This window comes from Falco biarmicus, chromosome 2 (genome assembly GCF_023638135.1).
Source record: "Falco biarmicus isolate bFalBia1 chromosome 2, bFalBia1.pri, whole genome shotgun sequence".
NCBI lineage: Eukaryota > Metazoa > Chordata > Aves > Falconiformes > Falconidae > Falco > Falco biarmicus.
Window position 1 is genome coordinate 84,522,614 of NC_079289.1, and position 24,103 is coordinate 84,546,716.

Here is a 24,103-nt window from a genome sequence, read left to right on the forward strand (position 1 = left end):
AGCCTTGTTCGAAAGAAGCAATAAAGCTTTGTGAACAGATAGCTTCCACTTACTGTTAATTAACAGAGGACACAGTGAAAATCAATTTATTCAGAGATACACCAGCTTTTCATATGAGACCTCTCTTTGAAACAGAATGGTGCAACATATAAATAGTATGAAAAGAATGCTTGTTGTTGCTCTATGTCTGGTATTTTTGTTAATAGAAGTGTGTTGACGCTCATACTCACTACAACAAATTATCCACCGTTACATTCTATTTTCATCAGTTATTGCATCTTTGGAACTTAATCTACATTTTTGGGGGGTTCAAATTCTTCTTATTTTTTAAGAAAAATATTCTATAAAAATTATGACACGTGGCACGTGACACTGCAACGTGTGTTTAACGTAGCTGTAATGAAGTGATTTCACCCATACTCCAACTTTGATAAGAATGTAATGCATTGTAGGGTGGTAAAAAATGAGTCTACAGAGGTTGCTATGATTGCAGTCTATTAGGCAATCAGAGAGGCAGCAAACTTAGCTTTTGTGTTTCATTTCTGCCAATTAGAGTCCAGTCCTACATGGCTTTAAATGAATAGCACGTTACAGAAACTCTCCTGCCAAAAAACTGTGAAAAACTAAAAAGCTATAAAAGGTAAATCAAGGTGAATGACATCCTTCCTATAAAGATGATTTTCATGCAAACATGCCCCTGCCCTGCACACTGACCAATGCGGTCTCATCAGCAATCACTGTCCAGCTCTTTAAAAAGATTTTATCTTTGAATGGTTTTAAAACAGGAGGGGATCTGAAGTTGCACTGTTAATGAGAGCTTGCACAGCATATATTTACTGATTCATTAATATTTGTAATTACTTAGTTAATCTTGTTACTTGCACATAACATGTTGTCAAAGATAATGCTGTCTGGGCATATTATTATTTTATATTCCCATACTACAAAGGGATAGTGATCAATCTAATAAAATAAGCAAATGTGAAGTTCTCAGTGTATGTTCTTGCCTCTTTAGAGAACCATAAATACTATACTATTATATAAGCTTATTCAGCCTTGTGAGAACAGCTGTGTATCAAAATACAGGGTACCTTCTTTTTTACTATAGAGTAGGCTTAGCTCTTTATTGACTTGTCTACCTTAAGCATACCTGGGCTATTTCCCTCCAACATGTTGGCATGTGAATTGACAAAAATGAGCATGACTTGCATTGAGCAAGTTAAGGCAGCATTTTGAAAGACCTGCAGATTCATGATGTGTAGTGCTTGTTTTATTCATAGGACTAATATCTCGTATTTATTAACACTGGCTTCTGCACATGCTGCAAGACATTGATTTGGGACATTGCATCTTTTCAAGCAAGAAGTCTGGTAATGAAATGCTTTACACCATAGGTAATAAGATCATTTATAACTCTGGTGCTTTCCATGATTTTCAATGACATTATAATGTCATTATTGCTAGATGAATTTGATGCCTGTTGGGAATAAAATTTAATGGTACTATCTGAGCTTTCTGCAGTCTACCAGTAATAACATAAATAAAAGTGTAAACCTCCAAGATAACAGCCTGGCAAGCTGTTTTTCATTTTTTCTCTTTTGAAAGAGTGATTCATCAGAGTGTATGTGTGATGTGTAGTAAAAAGTTTTTACATCCAAAGATAAATGATGATAATTACTGGCAGATCAGATTTAAACAGCTACTACTATGCTTCAGTATTTAAATTACTTGGACAAGTAAAAATTCTTGAGAAGTGAAAAATCTTCAAGCATATTCTTTATGTAAAGAATTCAATTTCATCCAGTCCAGGATATCATTTGAAACAGAAATATATTACAATTTCTTATGAGGGGACAATCTAAACATTGTCTAGCTAAAGTAACATAGTTTGTTGTTCAGAAGTCAGCAAAGTTCTGGAGATCAAATAATTAAAGCTTAATTTTTTAGACATTTAGCAATTGATATGGCTCTTTACAAAAATAATTACCAATTGTATTAAATGCATATTTTTACCTTTTTTTTTATATGGTTTCATACAAAGAACTCTAAAGACATCTTTTTTTCAGTAAATGAAATTTAAGACCCATGATTCATCCAAACAAGTGTGAAGATTGGGTTTTTATATTTATTTATTCTAACAAAACAGCATTTTTAGTTTACTTTAAATATTCAATGGGAAATACAAATGTGTTTAATGTTCCATGATTTTCTAAGAAAAACATAGACATTCACAAATTATCAGTTCTATATATTTGGCTGAAATTCACAAATATCTACGCAACCAAACTTGACTGTGTTGACAGCATGTAGAGTACACAGCCAGAGTACCTTCTGGTTGAGGAAATACGCTAACCAGGCCTGTTCTGTCTCTGCGTTTGTAATGGTCCCTTGTAACCTATCCTTTTCAATTACTTCAGTTTATCACATAAGCCAGCCATAAGGGCTGAGTGTTTATAATTAACTTCCCTAATCTTTATTAATTCATAGCTCTTCTTACAGCCCCAAAGTTGGTCTTAGTTCCTCACTCCTGTGTTCTTATTTCTGGGAAGGTTTCATGAGCTGCCTTTGGCAGGGGGGAATGCTGCTGTCCGGGTTCTGTAGGGTAGCACCGGTATGGGGGGTTCTGTGTGCTATAAGCAAGTTTCACAGCTATGCTGACTTCTAACTAAACACATGATCAGTTCAATTGCAGCTAGTGGTTAAATAAAATTTACCAGATATGCTAATCCATAACATTGGCTATTGGCGTACATTATGCAAAGTGTATCTGTACCCTTTCTTTCACCATTTACAAAATCAACCAATATACATATTCTATGAAATTTTATAGCAAATAGCTATAAATATAAATATAGCAAATAGCTATATTGAAAAACACCTGACACTCATCAGATCAGAATATACAAAAAGCCTCTATTTTCTTTGCTTTCTTTACAGTAGTTCTTTGAAACAGGGGAAGAAGAACATGTCCAAACACATGTTAAAAGCTATTTCCACCCCCCAGCAAGATTTTATGTTAGCCAGTGGTATGGATTCCACTAAATGCCAATTTGATATGATAGATCTGAATCAGGAAGCTCACCTTCAAGAAATGAGTCCAATAAAATTGGATACGATCAAAGAGATCCTAGCAGTATAAGAAATAAAAATGCCAGGATAGGAGGAGACAAAATATTCATATAGACTTGTCTCTCATTCAGAGATTTTAATTTAATTGCTGATTAAGTGTAGCAGGTTAATATTGAAAGCCATATGAAGAGAGTAATAGTGATGAAGATGGCCTAATGTTTTACTTAGCTGTGTCTCCGTTGTCAGAATAATTATGTCATTATTTTTGAAATGGTAATTGAGGATGAGAGAGTTATATCTGTATAAATGAGATTGTTAAGTGAATTTTTTAATCTGCAAGAAGTAGAAGAAAGAGCAACAAAGTATTTGTTTTGGATTAACACTTTGTGAAAGCTGTGAGCTATGGCAAAATGAAAGTGTTGACAAGGGGGTGAACCAGCAATTGGGTCACTCTGTTAGAGATTATTACCTTGTTGTTAAAGGTGACAACTCCTGCTGGGAAACGGGGAACCAGCAGAAGCCAAATAGGGCATCAGAGTAAAAATGAAAGCCTAGATGGATTATTTTGTCAGCTACATAATTTTTGTTTACATCTGGCTGTTTGTTTCTTTATGAGTCAAACATGGGAGAGATTTGATACATTGTTTATTCTCTTTATTGAACTGCAATATGCACAGGCATTTTAATGAAGAAGTTGAAATAGGACTTTATTTACTTATTGATATACAGGGTTACCATTTGGTCCATTAAAAAAAGAAACAATTTAGCATAGATTTTTCTCTCATAAGTAACCCTTCCTACTCCCATTTCTTAATGGAACTTGAACAATAATGCCAACTGCTGAAAAAAAGCTTGTGAATTGTGAGCTAGTATGGTTTGGAATTACTTATATTTCTGTTTACAGAAGAGTCACTCATTTCTGTTTCTTTCCCATTTTATAAAACATTGAAATCTGCAAGCCTTAAGAATAAGTTTCAGCATTACGCAAATCAAAATTACTTTCTACAATCACGCTCAGTTACAATACTCAACACTTACAGGGAACCAGAGCAATTATAAAATAATCTTAAGTTATTTATTCAGCTTCACAAAAGTGCAAAACCAATAAGCAATACAAAACAAGGAATTCCTGATGTTACTTTTCAGTATGATGTACGTCCAGGAAAACTGAGAAGTCCAATAGAACTGATTGGCTATCCCCACATAATGTATCTCTGAAACAAGAACACACAATCACCTCTTAGAAATGTCTTTTGAGTTAGTGACTAAGGGAAGGCTAAGCAATATAATTTCCTGCAAGTTTCCATGAATTACTCTAATTGTTATATGATTGTGATTGCCAAATTGCTATTTCTCCCATTTCTTTTTCACATAGTTTTCTGTAATTTCTTTGGTTGAGTGATAGGTATTACTTCCATAGTAACGACACCACTACACCCTTATTTTGTAAAGGTATTTTGGGAAAGCTTCTGTAAATCAAAACCAGAGTCAGCATAGCTCTCCAGGATCTTAGTTGTGCTTTTGCAACCTCATAGCACCTTACGATGATCTATCTGCGTTAATTTGCACTAGGTTTTTTGCATTGTTTTCTCATTAATTATGGGACATCAACAAAGCATAGCTAATAGAGGCCCTTAAAATGTGAACTCTGTTGGTTTTCCAGAAGAACAATGGACCAGTGCTCTCCCTGTCTGTCTCAGCTGTGTGTGCATGGTTCTATTCACAGCAAAGCAAGTGGAAGGTTTATACACCTAGATTTGCTTCAGATAATATATCTGACAGTCACTGTAGTAACAAACACATGCACACATACAACTATATCCCAAATGCTCTTCTATTTCAAGTGTATTACATCCTATTTAATTTTTGTGCTAAGATTCTTTGTCCTTGTCTTCTGTCTCTGAAGCTGCGCTGTTCACATATTGTTGTTTTTCTTAGAGAAAATGAAATTATCCACTCTAGATCTCCTTCATCTATCCAATATTTCACAACTCCAAAAAGAACATGAAGCAAAAAGGAAAAACCAAAACTTCCCCAGTTTTTATGGGGAACGTATACAACTTCATGTTTTTGTAAATTTGCATCGTGCCTGTAGTTTTGACAGTTTAAAACCAAGTTGATCTGAAACTTTGAAGGTGTAGCTAGATATTGAGATTTTAAGACAAGTAGCTAGAAGTTACATAGAATTACCACAGAACATTAAATGAAATTGTAATCTTGAACCATTACTCTTACTTCAAGCAAGCTCAGGAAGACAGTGAAACCTCAGAAATTTACTGCACAATTTTTTATTAGTTCTGAAACTTAATTTTTATCAAAAAAATAAGACAAGTGGATACCTCCCATGAGATTATATTTGTCTCACAGTAGAGGAATTTTCACTACCCTGTGTTATAGATGTTCCACCTTATGTATAACTGAATGCAATTCATTGGATAAGGAAAAGGAGGCAAATGAATGTGACCCTACTGATTAGGTCCTGTGTTCTAGTCTGTGTGGCTCAGTCTGTTTTGTAATATTAAAAATGTCAAAAGATATAAAATGCATCCTTTTTAATAGACCATAGTATAGTGTAAAACTATCAATAACATGCTTACAGATTATAGTGATGGTACCAGAAACAATTTACCTCCATCAGTAGAGAGTTCTATGTGCATAAATTTAGATAATTTTTTTAATTTTCAATGAAAAATTATTTTATCATTGAATCAAAGATTATACCATAGCACAGATAATGGAATTATCTCAGGAAACATAAACAATTTAAGTTATGATGTGATGTAAGACAAATTCTTTCTTTATAATACTTGTACAGATGAACAGATGAGGAATACTTGCTAAGAAATTATTTTTTCCATATCTCCTTTCAAGTTAGAAGGAAATAAAGATAATCCCTCCATTTGAGATTACAGGATTATATTACCCCTTTTACTTATGTTTAGTTTGTTGTGTATTGTTATTTTTTAATTTGCAGAGCTACTGAGTGGAAGATTTCAGTATGTAGGTCCATGTTTTCAAAACACAAAAATGTGTTTTTTATGAAAAATATAAATACATTTGTATGGGAAAATAATCAGGCTGAAGTTCTTTTGTCTATAGCCACACATGCATATTTGCTTAGTGTTTTAGATTAAGATGCTGGGAAAGAGCGTAACCTAAGATGATGTCTTTGTCATCCAAACTTCTAATAAATGCAACTATTAAAAAAAGAAAGAACAACCAAAACCAGAACAGACCAATTCCTGGTCCTTAGCTCCCCTTTTCATACGATGACCATGAATCAATGGATATATTGCAGATCTTGAGAGCTAGCATATGTCCTTCTCATGTGTTTAAAAAAAACATAAACCTACCCCATACAAACTGTACAATACAAACATTCTGATACTGCATCCGTCTTCCTGAAATCCCACAGAAAAAAAGATGCAGTTTTCATTGTGTTCAACTGGCAATGAGACTGATCAGTCTGGACTGTGTATGTTGAGAAAATATTCCATTGTTATTAAGTAATGTGTCTGTCTGAAATACCTGCTAATTAAGTTAAAACATTTTAAAACAAACTATTATTTATCTTCTAAACCAAACTTGCAATGTAGTAGCAAGTGAGGAGTAGCTCAACAGATCAGATTGTGAGGTCTTTTCAGCTTCTCTAAGTACTGCATCCTGTAGCTGGCAGACTTGATAAATGTGAAAGTGCCTTTAAAATCAACATAAAGCTCTTTGCTACATATGTGCTATGTTATTTCAAGCACTGAGTTTCAGAGTTTTTGAATTAAGAACTCAAGTTTGCTGGTGTCAGCTCTACAGAATTTCAAAGGGCAAATAAATGGTACTGGATATAGGAATATCTTAAATGGTAAAATTTTATGATTTGTTGAAAAACTGAAACTGGTCGTGCTGAGTAAGAATCACATCTCAGTGCAGTTTGATACTTTTGGGTTTTTAGCAGCAATCAGCCAAGGTGTTCCTTCTCACTCAAAATATTTTTGGACTGATAAAGTTTAATTAGAAAAATCTATTTTTATAAAAGCAAAATGGTTCTAATCTTATACCCAAGTTACAAGACAGTAGTAAAAGTAGTCAGAAAACATTTACTCTTGGAACAGGTATTTTAAGCTTATTTATTTTATTGCCATTAGTTCAGAAAAAACACCATACATTGTACAGACACACAGCTGATTTACAAAGTGATGCTTAGATCCACAATATTTTAAGATTATATTCTTGAACATGAAAAGTTTGTAAGTAAGTATGAAGAAAATTGAATTTCTAAATGGATAATTGCTTTTATTCAGTAGGACAAATTACATTTGTATTTTGCATATAACTTTAATAAGGAACTGTGAAGGAACTGAAATAGCTGGGGATAAGCTAAATCTATATGTTCTTCTCACTTGGAAGGTCACATTCCTACTGCAGTAAAATGATATTTAACTGGGAAGTGATAAAGTTGTATGAATGAAATGTTATGTTCCAAAATATGAAAAAGGGTGCTTTTGCCTTAGGGAAGTATTCTTCGTACAGTACATGTTGGCAGTGTTGGAAGGCGAAAAGTAAGATAGTTTTCTAAAGGAAGTGATTTTAAGAATGAATTTTGAAAAGGGAAAGTGACTCAGTGTATACAGTGTAATACAAAAAAAGCCCTAGAAAAGTCTTTGAACACAGAGTGTGATAAAGGAAGTAGAGCAAAATTGCTGGTATTCTCTTAACCACCTATAGTAAATGGGCAATTACAGTCACTGATGCAGTTAAAAGAAAGCCAAACCAAACCAAACCATGAAACATCCCGTAAGTTATGTTTTTCAAGTATATCGCCAAACAATAAAAGAGAAGGCTAAAACCTAGGAAACTTCTGAGGGTAAGAGAGCATCTGGGAGGGAGGAAAGAACATCCATACTGCTGACACATAAAAAGACTGGAAAAAAGAACCTTGCTATTGCTTCATGATCTACTGGTTATCTTGGTGTAAACACACTGCTCCTCCAAAGGGATCTGAAGAAATGTGCTTGCATTGGAACTTGGTCTTCCAAATGACAAGCATAATTTCTTTTAGTCATTAATGTAACTGCTGTAAGGAATAAAGTACACAGACATCATCATATTGGACACAGTGGAAAAAAAAGAAATTATAAATAATACTGTTTTCAGTTTAGCATGTGTGTGGACCAATACAGTTTGAATGATTAGGTTAAAAGACTCCTTGAGTTATGACTGATTTCAGTGGGCAACGTTCAAAGTGAGGGAAATGAGCTCGGAAACCATGGAAAAAATAAATGTCTGTGTGAATTAAGACTACATCATAATATAAGTTCATGGAGAAGCCGGTTTGGCATTGCCTGTGCCCAGGTACAGAAGTGTTCTTTATTTGCTAGAATTGCCAGATGAATGAAGACAATGCTAAATAAAAGAGACTGCTGAAAAAAAAGAATAGAATATGATTGAAAAAATACATTTGAATCATTTCTTTTAATGCATTAATTTTTAATTGGTGTACAAATCTAAGTAGAATGCCAGATCAAAGGAAGGTAATGTGGGAGATCCTTTGGCCTGATGAAAATCCTTTTGCTTTTCCTGAGGCTTTTGTTTTATTTACTATGCCAAGAAATATCAAAATAGGGTGCAAAGAGGGGAGTGTGGATAGGCATAACACAAAAGGAATTAGTCCAAAATGGATTCAGAGAGGGAGAATATATGGAAACAAGCTGCAAGGAAGAATTTAGAAATGCATGCAGAACAGCAGATGCTAGATGCACACTGTTTATTTCATATACATGGATTCACAAACTTCCATTTCATTCATTTAATGATGCAGTGTTTTGAACAAAGACATCCTAAAAAAAAAAAGGGGGGGGGGGAGGGAGGGAAGTGCTTTCTATTGCTTCTTTTTACAGTAGAAACCTGCTTTAGAAGTAGATCTCTGATTTGAAGAGTGTTTTGAAAAAGGAAAATTAGGAAACAGAAAAATCAAATGTGAGAGAAAATTTAGAAAAGTGTTGAAGTTGGTTGCTAGGGGAATAGGCAGTGGGATGCAGGGTAAAAAAAGATATGGCTAAGAGTGGAATTTTTCAAAGCCTTGAAGATATGGGTGAAAAGCCTTAATTGGATATGGAAAGACAAATAAATTTTTGAGGAAGAGATATAAAGGTGTATATGCTTATCTATGTTGAGAATTCTCTTGAATTGCATTGAGGATCAAAGAGTATATCATCAACAGAAGGAGACCACTTTTCTTATCCATTTATTTCTTTGCATTTAAGGTAATTTGGTGTCTGGCATTTAATAAAGTATATGATGTTATCTTTGCTGATATTTATAATGCTCCACATGCAGAACTTTTGTACCTGTATGAACAAATTTAGTGAAAGAAATTTAACTACAGCCAGCTCTTTTTTGGTTCTTATGCAATTTGTTTATTTTGCTGCTATTATCCTGGATTTACGACTTTTTACAGCGAGTTCTCAGATGAAGTTAATTTCTTACTGCCCAGAAGATACTGTCTACTTAAATGTTAGGATGTTCTTGACCACCAGGCTTCCTTTTATTTTTTTTCCTTTCTTACTCTTTTTTGCTATACATTTTTGCTATTCACTTGAATATTTACTTGAAAGCTGTATTAAAGCAATTTAATCTACCGTATGGTAATGTATCCTGTCTACTGCTGCTTTTGCTGGCAAGTCATATCTGCATACTTAATGTTCGTTCGCCACTGCCTGCTGAGTTCTAGCAGTGTGTGTTAAGACTCCTGGAAGACAGCAAAGAAGCAGGAAAAGAACAAGTGTCATATGACAGCTGAATGGGGGCTATGAAGAAAGAGATTTCACAACATTTGGAAGGTCAAAATTAGATGCCAGATGTCTGGTAGAAATTAGTAGTTAATGTCTGGTCTTGTAGTTCCTAATTTACCACTTTGGAGACTATTAGATCTAGAGGGGAAGAAATCTTTGTCAGGTGTCAGGGCCACAATGGATGCAAACATTGAAAAATTAGCAGAACCAGAAAAAAAAAAAAAAAAAAAAATCATTGAGAGAGTGCAGTATATTACATTCAGCATCAAACTATAATTTATCTGGTTTTTGAAAAGCATGAAGCTGCAAATTTATGAGTGACTGGGCTTTCATTTTGTTTGTATTCTGTGATTGTGCTGACCTTTATTAAATGACTGCAAGTAAAATTTCAGCCTGCTGAATGGGAGGTGATGAAGGTCAATTGACCAAATTCACTTGCATCTCTGTTTTATTGCACCAATCCAAGAAAAAATCTCTGTAATGAGGACAAGCAGTTTTGCAGTCTGAATATTTTTCTATCACAGCTTTAATTTCCACCTGTCTCATTGGAAATTGGAGACAGTGTGAAAGTAAGGGGAGTCCTTTAGAGAGCTCCTCCCCCTTGCCGTTTTTATGTCACCAAGCCCGCTCTAGGTTAAGCACTATTTGCAGGGAGCTCAGGTAGCTAGATCTCCTCTAGGTATCCACAAGAGACTGCAGCTTCGTAGACCAGTGTCCATTAGGTTTTTATCATCAGAAAACACATTGTATAATGAGCCAGTCATTAGTGAAGTCAAACATGTATTCACTTTTCAAAAATAGGAGGGAGGTACAAAGGCTTCTCTAATGGCTGTGTGAAACCCTCTTCCAGGTCCGATATACCCAGTGGGCATTTCACATACCTTCCATGGACATTAGACCCATCGATGTCTTTGTAGTTAACTCTTTTGAAGCTTGAATACAGGTTCTTTTCAACTAAAAAGTTATTTAAATTCCCGAGGTTTTTTTTGTGAACCTGTTAGACACATCTTTTAATCTTTAGATGTATGAAATCCATTAATTAGATTTACAGTAAATCCTAGCAGTCAAAAAAAAATCACATTTGCCCAATATATATGCTCAGAGTGTAAAACCCTGGAAGTGTCCATGATATCCTTCTTATGAGTCAGAAAATAAATGAAGTTAGTGGTCTATTTCCTTTCACCTTCTTAGAGGCTGTTTAAAAAAAGAACCCAGACAAATCCTCCACACTTCAATTGTAGTGCTTTTTAAGAAGTATCCTTACTAGCACTTGAAAATAAATGACAGCCAAGACATAGAACTATATCGCTCAAAAACCTTATTGGTTTTTAAACATCGCTGCTTCAGAAATTCTGCATACACAAATGTTGCCTAAATGTGTGCTATTTTTCGGAAGTCTTTATTTACGCAAAGTACTGGAGAGAGGAAGGCTGAGGGGAGATCGTACTGCCCGTGGCAGCTACCTGAGAGGAGGCTGTGGCTAGGTGCGTGTTGGTCTCTTCTACCAGGTGGCAAGTGGCAGGACAAAATGGAATGGCCTTGGGTTGTGCCAGGAGAGGTTTGGATTGCATATGAGGAAACGTCTTCACCGAAAGGGCTGTCAAGCACTGGAAAAAGCTGCCCAGGGAAGCGGTTAAGTTGCCATCCCTGGAGGGATTGAAAAGATGTCTAGTTGTGGTGCTTAGGGACATGGCTTAGTGGTGGACTTGGCAATGTTAGGTTTATGGCTGTACTCAATGGTCTTAAGGGGCCTTTCCAAACTAAATGACTGCATAATATTCTTCAGGAATGATGAGAAAGTAATATTTTTTGTAAATGGAGTTTCTATTCCCTAGATGTAACAAGCTGTATATAAATAGCATGCTTGTATCTTCCCAGTGTTTGGACTGAGAAATAATGTTGAGTCAAGATGTGGCTAAAACTCTCCTTGCTGCTCTCTACTTAAAGAACAGCAGTGGATTATTTGGGGTATACTTTATATCTGCATGCATATTTTACAATTTACATTAGATAACATTTTAGTACAGATAAAATTGTTATTTTGATGTTTAAAAAGAAAACCAGTGAATGAAAACATACAAAGAGCTGGGCTAAAGGGTCAAGACATATTTGAACAGTCTGCTATATTGTATTTGGTGTCACTATAAAGAAAATGTTAATTCTTATTTATTTCACCATTTTAATTGAAACCAGAAATTTCAATTAAATGGAAACAAGGAAACTGAATATTTGACAATTTGGACAGATTTCTAGCCATGATACACAATTTTTTTAATTTTTTTTTAATTTTTTTTTTTTTTTACCTTTAACATCTGCCAGTTTGCTTAGGCAGCATGTGCATTCTGGAATTGTCTAGCATAAAATATTAACATATTCACAGAGGCTTCCCATAGTACAATAATATAGTAGTCTTCAGGGCAGCTGTGATAAAAATCTAATTACATTTTTCTTTTTTGAACAGTTCAAAACTAGATCAGCAATGTAGATCAAAACCAGCTAAGGGACCAGCATAACAAGGCTTTCAAATATTGGGACTTATAAACGCATCATTTTTCCTTAGGTGTTGTAAATATTAAAATATTTTAACTAAATACTTAATATGAGCATAGAACAGGTTATAAAACAGCCTGGAGCACAAAAAAATTGTAAATATTTAATTGCTTCTGACTAAAAGGTACTATATACATATGTCAAACCAAAATCAAATGTCTTTGGATACTAAAAGCAGCATGCAATTTACAGCATTTTCTTCTGAAGTATAGGAAACGTTTTTCCTGAGTAGCATTGTGTGATATAACTGCTGAAAGAAACATCTGCTCAACAGTTGCAATTTTCTCATTCTGGAATGCTCCAAATGATGTAATCTTTTCTCTCCCATAATAAGTTAATTTTTTGTCTTAATTTTCATGTTTGGGCATTTCTCTAGGGTGACTACTACAAGCCTTGGGCTGTATGGGAATCTGAATGCATGGTATAAACATATTTAAACAACCAAGCATGGAAGAATATAGGATAATCCTAGGAATTTTATAAACTGTAGGAAAAATGTTCATACTTAATTTCATTATTAAAAAGTACATTTATTGTAATAAAGCAAATTTATAGTAAAAGGACAAATACATGGAAATCCGGTATATTCAGTATTTAGTGTGTATCTACTATAACCGATAATCCTGTCTGTTGGTATTGTTTTTCTTACCTCTGTGTAACTTTTTGATCTAGCATAAATCAATCAGACATCTGTGTGAAGAATCCACTTTAAAAAGTCAGAAATGTTACAGTATAAGCTGCTACGTTTTTTAGTGTTAATTTGTGTGTTACAAAGATATTGGCAACAGAAGTTCAAGCTTCTTGTTAGCCAATGAAGTTAGAATTTGTACATTTCAGAAAAGGAAAAAGGACTTCAAGCATAGGAAGGTGTCCGTGCTCACTTAAATTTGGGTGGCATTACAGACTGGCAAAACCAAAGTAAGATTTTGTTCAGCTGTCTCACAGTGCATTATCTTTTGGACTTTTTACGTGAAGAAATATGTAGTCTATACGTTAGAACTCCAAGTTGGAAGGTCTTGGGAAATAACTGCAGATGACTGGCCCTCTATAGCCAACGTATATATACAAGGATGCATACATAGGAGTTCTGTGCAACGCATTGTACTTAGCTGTGCAAATTCAAAATGTGCCTTAGGATATGTGGTCATAATAAGATCTAGTGGTTGTGTTAAAATACTTTTCCCCCATAAAATGTGTAAAACTTTTAAACAGATTAGCAGCTTGAGATTATTTTCCTCATAGAAACGTTCCGTTTTGTGCTTTTGTGCACAAATTACTGTTGTATACTGAATATCACAGTTTTCTTTGTTACAGCTGGAAAAGACACTTGAATCAAGAAACACAGCTTTTATTCTTATGTCATTACTACTTGGCCTTTTCATAGCTGCTACAGGGAATAAGAGAAGAGGCTGCTAGTGACATCTTTGCTCTTTTTCTGTATTCTGTTTCCCAGACTGTCAGCCATCAGTGGCACTGATGTCCTTAATGACTTGTTTTTTTGAGATTGTCCCAATGCCATTACTCAAAAATAGTATTAAATTCTTGCAATTTTCATTTGGCTGATGAACTGGAAATGTCTTTCTGTAATGTAGAAGTGGTAGCCAGAACAATACTGCTATTACTGTTAACATCTCCTAAGTAAATTTTCCAGCTTCCATTTTGCCAGAAACTATATAGCCTGTCATATGAAACTGGAAGATTTTGCTATGCAGTCAGAAGGAAATCACTCAAATTCTGGGTAATTAGTAGTTTTACTTCCTTGTCATTTTTAGTAACAAATGAAAGAATTGCAACTAGTATCCAGCCAGCTGTGTGATATTGGAGTGCACAGAGACTGATCTCTTTCTCTTGTGTCATTTAGGTTTCTGTACAGCAATGGAATTCCTATATGAATTGCAATATCAATCAAATGAAATTAAATCTCAGCTTGAATCTTTGGTTGGTATGCATCTGGTTCAAAAAGAACAGGATACAGAATCCAGAACCATAACACTGGTCTTTAATATAGTGTTTGCACCTAACAAACCAATGAGGTAAGCTCCTGTTCCTTATTACCAACAAAACATGCAATAAAATCCTGTCTGATCACTCTTAGCTATATAAACACCTCCCTGCATCATTTTCCTCATGTTGTTTTCATCTCTGAGATCTATTATTTTAGATTTTCTCACATGATGCTTCTCAGTATGATATCTCTGGTATTAAAACTGATAGTTTTTCTTTTTAATGCTTGTGACATAGTTCTGTTGAGTTACTGCCTTAGTCTGTGCATCCATCAATTTACTTCTAAACACGGGAGTATTGAAAGACTTCCAATGAACATTCAAAATTTGCGGAAAGAATACAGACAAGATGGCCTTGGAAAACTTTCTGTAGATGAACATGTGTGCATATTCTTCGGATGGATGGGATGGTGGAATTTGAAAGTAGTCTCTAGTGCCCCGGTAACAACAGTTCACAGGCAAATATTATCTTCTTTTACAGCTGTGAAAAATTAGGAATTTCCTTTGTTTTACATTAGTACATCCCACAGCTTTAAAAAGAAACTGTGAAAGTGAGATCCTGTCTAGAGAGTGGGAAGTTGCACCTTCCTCTTGAAGGAGTCAAATGTGTGTGGGGAGGAGGCTGGAAAGAAGCTTCAGTATCATGCAGGCACATGGAAAATTCAGAGGCTCAACATTACCAGGAAGATTAGAAAGCAGTCACTGCTTAGTGTCATGGGCTGCATGCAACGGGGGTATTTTTAGGGTGCAGGAGGGAACATTTAGGAAAGAATATCCACCCACACCATGCAATGTCATTGTATCAGAAGGGAGGTTAATTTCAAACCTCTCTTTATTTCTACTCTGTCCCTTTTTAATTTATTATTTTTTGTTTTGGTTTGGTTTTTTATCTTTGTGTACTTGAGACTTATCAGGCTTCATGCAGAGGATTCAATGAATGCAATTAATTGGTTTCTTATCTTTAGAATCTACAGCACCAACTCTCTTAGATGGTCTGAAGACATCAGTCTGCAATTTTTCTAAGTACATAGACCTTCACCAGATCTATTTGCCTCTAATATGAACTGCTACCATGTTGTGGACAAGATTCTGCCATGAACCAAAGTAAAAAAAAAAAAAAAGACTAAACCAAATTGAGTTAAATTTGTTTACCTCAACAGAGAGTAAGCAGAAAAAGAATCAAATCTCATGGCTGCTCCAATCATTTTGCTTTCATATTATGTCCTTTCTTGTTCTTTGCTGTAAATATTGTGATAGCTAATCTTCATCCCAGTCTAAGTGTAACTGATGCATACTATGCCATGCAAAATTAAGGATGTATTCCAGTTTAAAGCCATCTGTATTTTCATTTTACTGTATTGTAGTTCTACACACTTGAGGCTTATTTTGGACATTAATTTACTCAGTTTATGTTTTGTAATGTTGTTCTATGTATTGAATGTTTTTTATCTGAAATTTTAAGGAACGAAGCAACTCTTGTAGTACAGTGCACTACAGGAGGTGTTTGGAAGTTTCCCATGCTGTTCATTGCTACAGAGCCAGAGGTGGATGATGTCATCAACATTGAAGCAGTTGGCCTGAATAAGGAATCTATAGTTGGCTTTAAGCTTACAAGCCAGACAAGGTAAAAATACTTATGATTAAGTATTTATGCGGCTTTCTAAGGCTAGAGTTCACACTCAAACACATTAGATAGGACAGATTTGGGCAACAGAAACATATGTGAGCTGCAGCTATTTCATCATTAGTTTCAAGTGCTGCATTGTATAGGTAACAAATGTGATTTTGATGGTGTACTGTAGAAAACAGAAGTATTCTATATGTAGGCTATAGCCTCTCAAGAGAAAATTTTGAAATACGTCCAAATGTTTATGTTATGACTTTAAAATTTTGCTCTAAAATGCTTGTGTGTTAAAATGTGTGAAACAGAATCACAGAATAGTCACAGTTGGCAGGGATCTCTGGAGATCATGTAGTCCAACCCCCTGCTAAAGCACGTTGATCTAGAGTAGGCTTCACAGAGTCACGTACAGGTGGGTTTTGCTGTCTCCAGGGAAGAAAAGTCCACAACCTCTCTGGGCAGCCTGTTCCAGTGCTCTGTCACCCTCAAGACAAGGAAGTTCTTCCTCATATGCAGAAGGAACTGTCTGTGTTGCTGTTTGTGCCCATTGCCCCTGTCTCTGGGCCCAGCTGAAAAGAGCCTGGTCCCTCCTTTTGACACTTACCCTTAAGATATTTGTAGACATTGATAAGATCTCCTCTCAGTCTTCTCTTCTGCAGGCTAATCAGGCCCAGCTCTCTCAGCCTTTCCACCAGAGGGAGATGCCCCAGGCCCCTCATCACCTTTGTAGGCCTCTGCTGGACCCTCTCCAGCAGTTCCCTGTCTCTCCTGAACTGGGGAGCCCAGCACTGGACACAGCACTCCAGGTGGGGCCTCACCAGGGCAGAGCAGAGGGGCAGGATCATCTCCCTCGACCTGCTGGCCGTGATCCTCCTAATGCACCCCAGGATCCCACTGGCCACCTTGGCCACCAGGGCACACTGCTGGCTCATTGGTAACTTGCTGTCTACCAGAACTCCCAGGTCCTTTTCCACAGAGCTGCCTTCCATCCAGCAGGTCAGCCCCCAGCCTGTACTGGTGCATGGGGGGGTTGTTCCTCCCCAGGTGCAGGACCTCACGCTTGCTTTTACTGAACTTCATTGGGTTCCTCTCCGCCCAACTCTCCAGCCTGTCCAGGTCTTGCTGAATGGCAGCGCAGCCTCCTGGTGTATCAGCTACTCCTCCCAGTTTGGTATCATCAGCAAACTTGCTGAGGGTACACTCTGTCCCTTCATCCAGGTCATTGATAAATAAGTTGAACAGGACTGGACTCATCAGTGACCCCTGGGGAACACCACTAGGTCCAAGCTTCCACCAAGACTCTGCACCATTAATCACAGCCCTCTGAGCTCTGCCTTTAGTCAGTTATCAAACCACCTCGCTGCCCACTCATCTAACCCACAGTTTTTGAGCTTACTTATGAGGATGTTACAGAAAACAGTGTGAAAAGCCTTGCCGAGGTCAAAGCAGACAACATCTACCACTATTTCTGTCATTTACCCAGCCAGTCATTCCATTATAGAAGGCTATCAGGTTGGTCAGGCATGATTTCTCCTAGGTAAAACCATGTTGATTGTTCCTGATGATTTGCTTTTCCTTCACATGCTTCAAGATGACCTCCAGGATGAGCTGTTCCATCACCTTTCCAGGGATGGAGGTGAGGCTGACCAGACTGTGGTTTCCTGGGTCCTCCTTCTTGTCTTTTTGAAGATTGGAGTGACAATGGCTTTCCTCCAGTCTTTGGGCACCTCTCCTCTCCTCCCTGACTTTTCAAAGATGATGGAGAGCGGTTTGGCAATAATGTCTGCCAGCTCCCTCAGCACTCAGGGGTGCATCCTGTCAAAGCCCATGGCTTTGTGGGTGTCAAGTTTTCTTAAGTGATCTCTTAAATGATCCTCCTCAACTAAGGGAAAGATCAATATACAATCAAAATACAGAGTTAAGGAAGGTGTATTGTGATATTAAAGGCTCATTATTAAAACCTTTATGTTTTTACTATAGATTGTTTTTCAGAGTAATTTATACTTACACCAAGGCAAAAACAATCCTTTGCATTGTGTTTTAATTTTTTTTAAATGTGCTATTCTTTTTAAAGTATTCCTGTTTTATTATGTAAGCATGTTTTGAATTCATCTCTACTCTGCCCTTTCACTAGATAAAATAATGATGTCATTCTTCGGTATTTTATTACTCTCTTTTTTAGAATTCCTGCAGAAATCTCTGTTAATATAATTTTTACATACTTTTCATTGTTTTCTCAGAATTTCATAATGTTGTAGCAAACTTATGCTGTCATTTGTATACAGCAGGAAGTCAGGAAATAAATTGTGTAGTACTGACAGAGAAGTTTTAAAACACTAAAACTGAAAGAATCATGATGCTTACAATCTATTAGCTTATGGAAGTTTTTAAGTTTCTTTTTTTTTCTTTAAAATTAACTATTTTTACTACCTATCTAGAAAGTGTGCCAGGTATGCTGGTTGACAGTTAACTTTCATTGTAGATACGTGCTTTTGTATCATCCCTGCAGGAAGTGTCCTTGGTTCCAACTGATTATTTTTTTTAAGAACTTATTTCCAAAAGCTGTGCCTCTAACATGGACAGTTGTTCCAGCTTTTAGATGGCTGTCAGTGATACTAATTACTAGCACTCCGAAAAAGGCTTCTATCACAATGTCCAAGTTAACAGTTTCAATGGAATGGGCTGTTTCAGGAACAAAAGTGAAGTGATTGCTCTGGCAATACTGTAATCTCCTGGTAGGTGTTTGATAGTAGTGAAGAGACCTAATGTCCTCTAGAAAGCCATTATAAAATCTGAATCATTATAGTTATATAAAGAAAGACCTGTGGTGGGAGACAGATTCTCTTTTTCCCTTAAACAAATCCCAAATTTATTTTACATAGCAAGACTTCCTCCCATACATTTGAAATACAAAATGCAATGTTTGCATGTGCTGGATAAGATCCGCATCATAAATAGTGCCAACAACTGCTTTGTAAGTTTTATAATGCCTTATCATATCTTTGATTTGCTTAGAAGATTTTAGTGGTGGAAGTTTTGTTACAGAAATAAAACGGTCAGCCAACCAACATTTAGCATGCTGGATCTGCAGTTTAAGAGCAATTACACAAGAAACCCATATATTACAGATGTAATTTAATGCTTGAATAACTCAAATGACTTAGATTAAAAATAAAACCATGAAATATTGAAGTATGGGTTAAAATTTTCAATTGGATATGGAGTGTCATCCTATAGACCTTCCCTGAAAAAAATGATCAGCCCTTTGGAGTTTTTCTGCAGTAAACATTTAGCAGAACAATCCCATTGAGAATCAGTTCTGGTGCTTAGAGAGGTGGGGGTTTTTTTGCCCTCCATACAGATACTTTCTGTCTTCCTTTCATATGCTGGAGAGTACCTCATGGCACTGCTACTTTGAGAGTAACTGGGGGGGAAACAGAGATGTATTTCTGAGTAACCTGCTAGAAAGGGACTCTGCAGCTGTGTCTTTTTTTTTTTCCTCTCTGTTTGCAGCCCAGAGTGGTTGCACAGCATCACTGAGAAGACCTGTACATCTTTATGGGCTAGGAGGGTGCATAGTGATGCGGCAAAAAATATTTGAGATCCACAGGCCCCCCAAAAGGCTCACTATTTTACTAAAGACAGATTAGGATTCTCATATATATGCCAGGTTGAATGAGGATTTTCAGCGATCCACAGAGCCCCTTTGGTGATCACTACAAAGCTGTGAGGTCAATGGTTTTAGCTCTCTTTTTCTCTACAGCTGCTGCAACTCAAATATGGGCTTCTCCCTTTAACTACACTCCTCCCCTCTCCAGCAAAATCCTCAGTGTCTGTGAAATGTTTTGGACTGAATTACTGACTTTCCAGCTGACCCATAACTACATTTGATGTAGTTGCTTTAGGAACAGTGAATGATGAACAAATGGGAGGTAGTTGCTATGCTGTTCACAATGAGCTGCAATAATGAAAGCTCTGGAGTCCATGCGAATCTGTAATGCACTGTCTTTTAATACATTTAAAATTGACACGTACGTGCCCCCACTGAGAAACAGCACAGTATCTGCTTCAATAATTAATGACAGTGAGAATGCAGGCAAACAGTTTTGTTATATGAAGAAAACTCAAATACTTCTTTAAAAAAACTGTCTGCATCTAGGATAGTTGTGATATATGAGTAGTCCAATATCTTGCTTTCGGCTATAAAAATTCAAAAGGGACATATTGTTGAATGGTCCCCCTTAATGGCATTAAGATTGGTTAAGAGCCAAATCTGGAGATTTCACTTGTTAAATAAGAAATCTCTGCCACTTTTTAATATTCATAGATGATGGTTTTTGGACTTTGTCATAAATGTAGGTTTAATTCAACACCAGCCGAAATCAGTGGCAACATTTCCACTGAGGTAATTGGCTTTGCTACAATCCTGTAATGCTGTGTAAACATCAGTGTTTGTTTTAATAGCAAATGCATTATTAAATGCCAATGGTTTACAGAATGACAGCAATATTAACCAAAAAGAATAGCTAGAATGTTATCCTTGGAAATAAAAATTATAGAAACTTGTTTGATATCCAACTGAAATTATTTGTTCTTTATGCTGATGTCTGTAATTGAAACAGAATAAAAATTCCAAAACTGATGCTTTACTTAAAAAAGCCCTAGCCCTTTCTATATTTGTTTTACTGAAAATAACTTCTTAATGTATTTTTAATCAATTTTAATCAATTATGTTTCGGAATCAGAACATTTGCATTAATACAGAACTCTTTTGTGTAGAATATTTACTACTATAATTTCCAGAACAGAGGTATTTTGACAGTTGGATTTATTTCTTCACATTAAAATACTGATATCCAGCTACAGCAGAATGTTTTCCTGTTTTCCAGTGCAAACACTTCAGTAGCCAACATGAAACGATCATAGACACATATGAACACTCTTTAATTTCAAATTTTTTTGTAAACTGCATTACTTTTAAGTGTTTAGTCAAGATTGTGGATAATTCTGATCATTCTGTCTGCTTATTTCTCATACACAGAGCCTCCTTTCACCCTTATAATTCTAGCTTTCCATGTACCTGTTAGTGATTGTTTTAATGACATATTATTCCCATACACAGTAAAATTTTATCCATTCTTCCATTCCAACCTCTGATTCCAATCCTGTGTTTATCACAAACAGGGTATTTTGTAACAAACAGTTACATTGAGGAAACTTCTCAGATGAACTCAAACTATGCTTCAGAAAAGCATACTTAATCAGCACCTGCTATCACAAAAGCAAACACCGTGGTATCTGTATGGTCTCCATGGAGTGTTATTTGCAAAATCCAAGGCTCCACCCAATTATGGGAACAGAGCTAGAATAAAGAGACAACAAAACCACATGGACTAGGGACAGGAGGAGAAAGATGAAACTAGTCTTTAAAATCACTGCATGTGTAGACTTAGTTATCTTAACCTACTTTTCATATTTTGAGCACCACTGTGGGTATTTTCGTTGTTTCTTCTATGCACGCTTCCTAGTGCATAGAATAAATGTTCAATTAAAAACATTTCTTGATCACACAAGATTAATTTTAATGCTGTGTGAAGAATAGCGAGCAACTATTTTTTTTTTTTTCTGTAGTCTCCCTAATTGTGAAAGGAAAAACAAAAAAATGTTTATGGTTACAACTTTGAGAAATATTTCTATTTTGCTGTAATTACTTCTGTATTTCATTTGAATTACCATGAGCCAGAATTATGTGTGCTGCAAGAAAATGTGTTCATTAAGTTCTCAGCACACGCACCCTTTCCCTCACCCCCTCTTACACATCACTGTGCATGTTACAGTCCTGGATTCCTATGCCAATCTCTTTGTTACCAGTTCTGCAAAATTCTACTGTTATTCTAAAGATATAATTAGAATACTTTATCTTAGCGTCTTCCACATAGTGGCAGCTGCAAAGAACAAATGTTGACTGAGCTCCATTTTTTGGAGTCTGAATGGAGAGTAGTGGAAAATATCAATAAAGATATGCATGTGGCAGAGCTTCCAAAAAGTTATGATCATCCTTCTTAATAATGCAATTACTGGCATGTCACACATTTAGCCAGGAGCTGTCACCTGGACTGCTTGTGTCAGGAAAAGTCAGTTTACCAATCTACAAATACAGTACCCCTGGACAGAACAGGAATGAGACAGAAATCTTAATATTTTGTGAAGATAAAAACCCTGGTTCCTGCTCTGGTTCCTGCTTTGGTTTTCAAACATGTACAACAAAAGTGATGTTATAGTTGGTAAAGCATTCTCTGTCAATCATTTGTCATGCAGAGTTTCTTCATATTTTTTAAAAGTCCCTTGATTCTGAAGCAGCCTTTGCAAAGCTGTGGAGTGATAACTGGAGTTAAATCTTTTCTGATGTCCAGAGTTAAGGATTTAGAATGGACAACAAAACCAGAGGTGGTTTTGGTATAAAACAAGCATTTCAGATAAATAATGAGGATTTCCTAATTTTTTCTCATTGTCATTTTTTTTTGGTTGAAAAGAAATTATCTAAATTATACCAATTACCTCTAATAATGTATAGAATTTGATAACTGAATACAGTTAATAAGTATAAAGAACTTCACTATATAATTGAAATTTCTTTTGTCATCCAACAGATGTTAACTACAAATTATAAGTTTTTGAAGCACATTGTAACATTTTCAAACTGTACCCCTTATTTGCTTAAACAGTTATGTATTTAACAGATTAAGGCATTTTTAAATTCTTTTTTTATTGGAACAAAAACGCCATCAAAATAATTTGATTAAAACCAGTATGTGTTATTTTTTATATATAGTTTGAAAAATGCTGAGTTTTATGAAGGAATATATTTCTACTGAAATAATTTAATGCTTCATGGGTTTGAGGAAGAGAGGAGTAAACATTAAAGCTATTTTGAGCCTTAATTTAATAAAGCTTATATTTTCAGATTTGCTGGGTATTTTTTAAGTTTTTCAGTGAGATTTCTATGAGAATATAAATGTTAAGGTTTTGTTTAATTGAGGACATAAGGTATTCTTTTTTAGTTTACTGATTTGAAAATTATCTAACATGAGAACACTGATGAGCACAGACTACTATTTAAGCACAATGCTATTTAAGAACAAGATTAAAGCAGTAATTATAAATATGTCTATTAAATACTGGATCAATTTCCATGTTTCCTAATTGCCATGATTTCATTGTCCTATTATTATTTCAATTCAATTTAATAGTTACTCTTGTTTATTATTTTGAGTAAGGGTAGAGTTCATCTTTTCTGATAGCAATATCAAACCATTATGACAGGAGTTATGGAACACACAGGTGGGAAGACGCACTTATTTTCTCTGGTTTGTATGGCCTCTGCCCTTATATTTACTAATTCATTTGTGCTTGGCTCTTATGTGTTTTCAAAACTCTACACAACATTAAACTTTATGAAGTACGTTAGTATCTGCCACCCTTGAGTTAAACAAAAACCTTCTTGAAAAAATATAGACAGCCTCATCTCTGTCCTTCATGGCTCAGAAATGATAAGCCAGACACTGACTCCAGAGCTGTTTTACCTGAAGCAGTAATCAAAATGGAAAAATTAATTTTTAATCACTTTAAAATCACATAATTATTAATTTTTAATTATACACTAAATATACAGACACTGAAAACAATAATGTCTGAAATGCAGGTGCTATTCTGGGAATTTTATTTCTTACTTTCTCTATACTATAGAAGATGAGAATAAGAAAACAATTTACTCATGCTAGTGAGCTAGCCAGGATGTCAGATCATCTCCCTGATGTGAACATCAGTGAAAACACTGCTTGTTTTTTCTTGAAATCTTTAGATACATTTTTTAAACATCTTTAGATACATTTTTAAAACAAAATCAACAAAAAAAAGGATTTATGAGCACTACAGGCACTGTGAAAGATCCCTGTTTCTGGTTGTGTGTGAGTAGGTTTTTGATTGCTAGTTCTTGTACTGTTAGCCATATCTTTATCAGAATCCCTCCTGGCCTATTGTATTATGGCTATACATTTCACTTGCCAGAATTTCTG

The 24,103-nt window shown here is 35.5% G+C and overlaps 1 protein-coding gene across 1 annotated transcript in view; it reads left to right on the forward strand.

The window, feature by feature from the left end:
• CFAP47 (cilia and flagella associated protein 47) overlaps positions 1–24,103 on the forward strand; it is a 343,082-nt gene that overhangs the window by 303,895 nt on the left and 15,084 nt on the right. The window contains exons 61-62 of the mRNA XM_056329101.1: positions 14,266–14,437; positions 15,870–16,031. Of these exons, the coding sequence (XP_056185076.1) occupies positions 14,266–14,437; positions 15,870–16,031 (334 nt within the window). The remainder of the gene's footprint in view (positions 1–14,265; positions 14,438–15,869; positions 16,032–24,103) is intronic.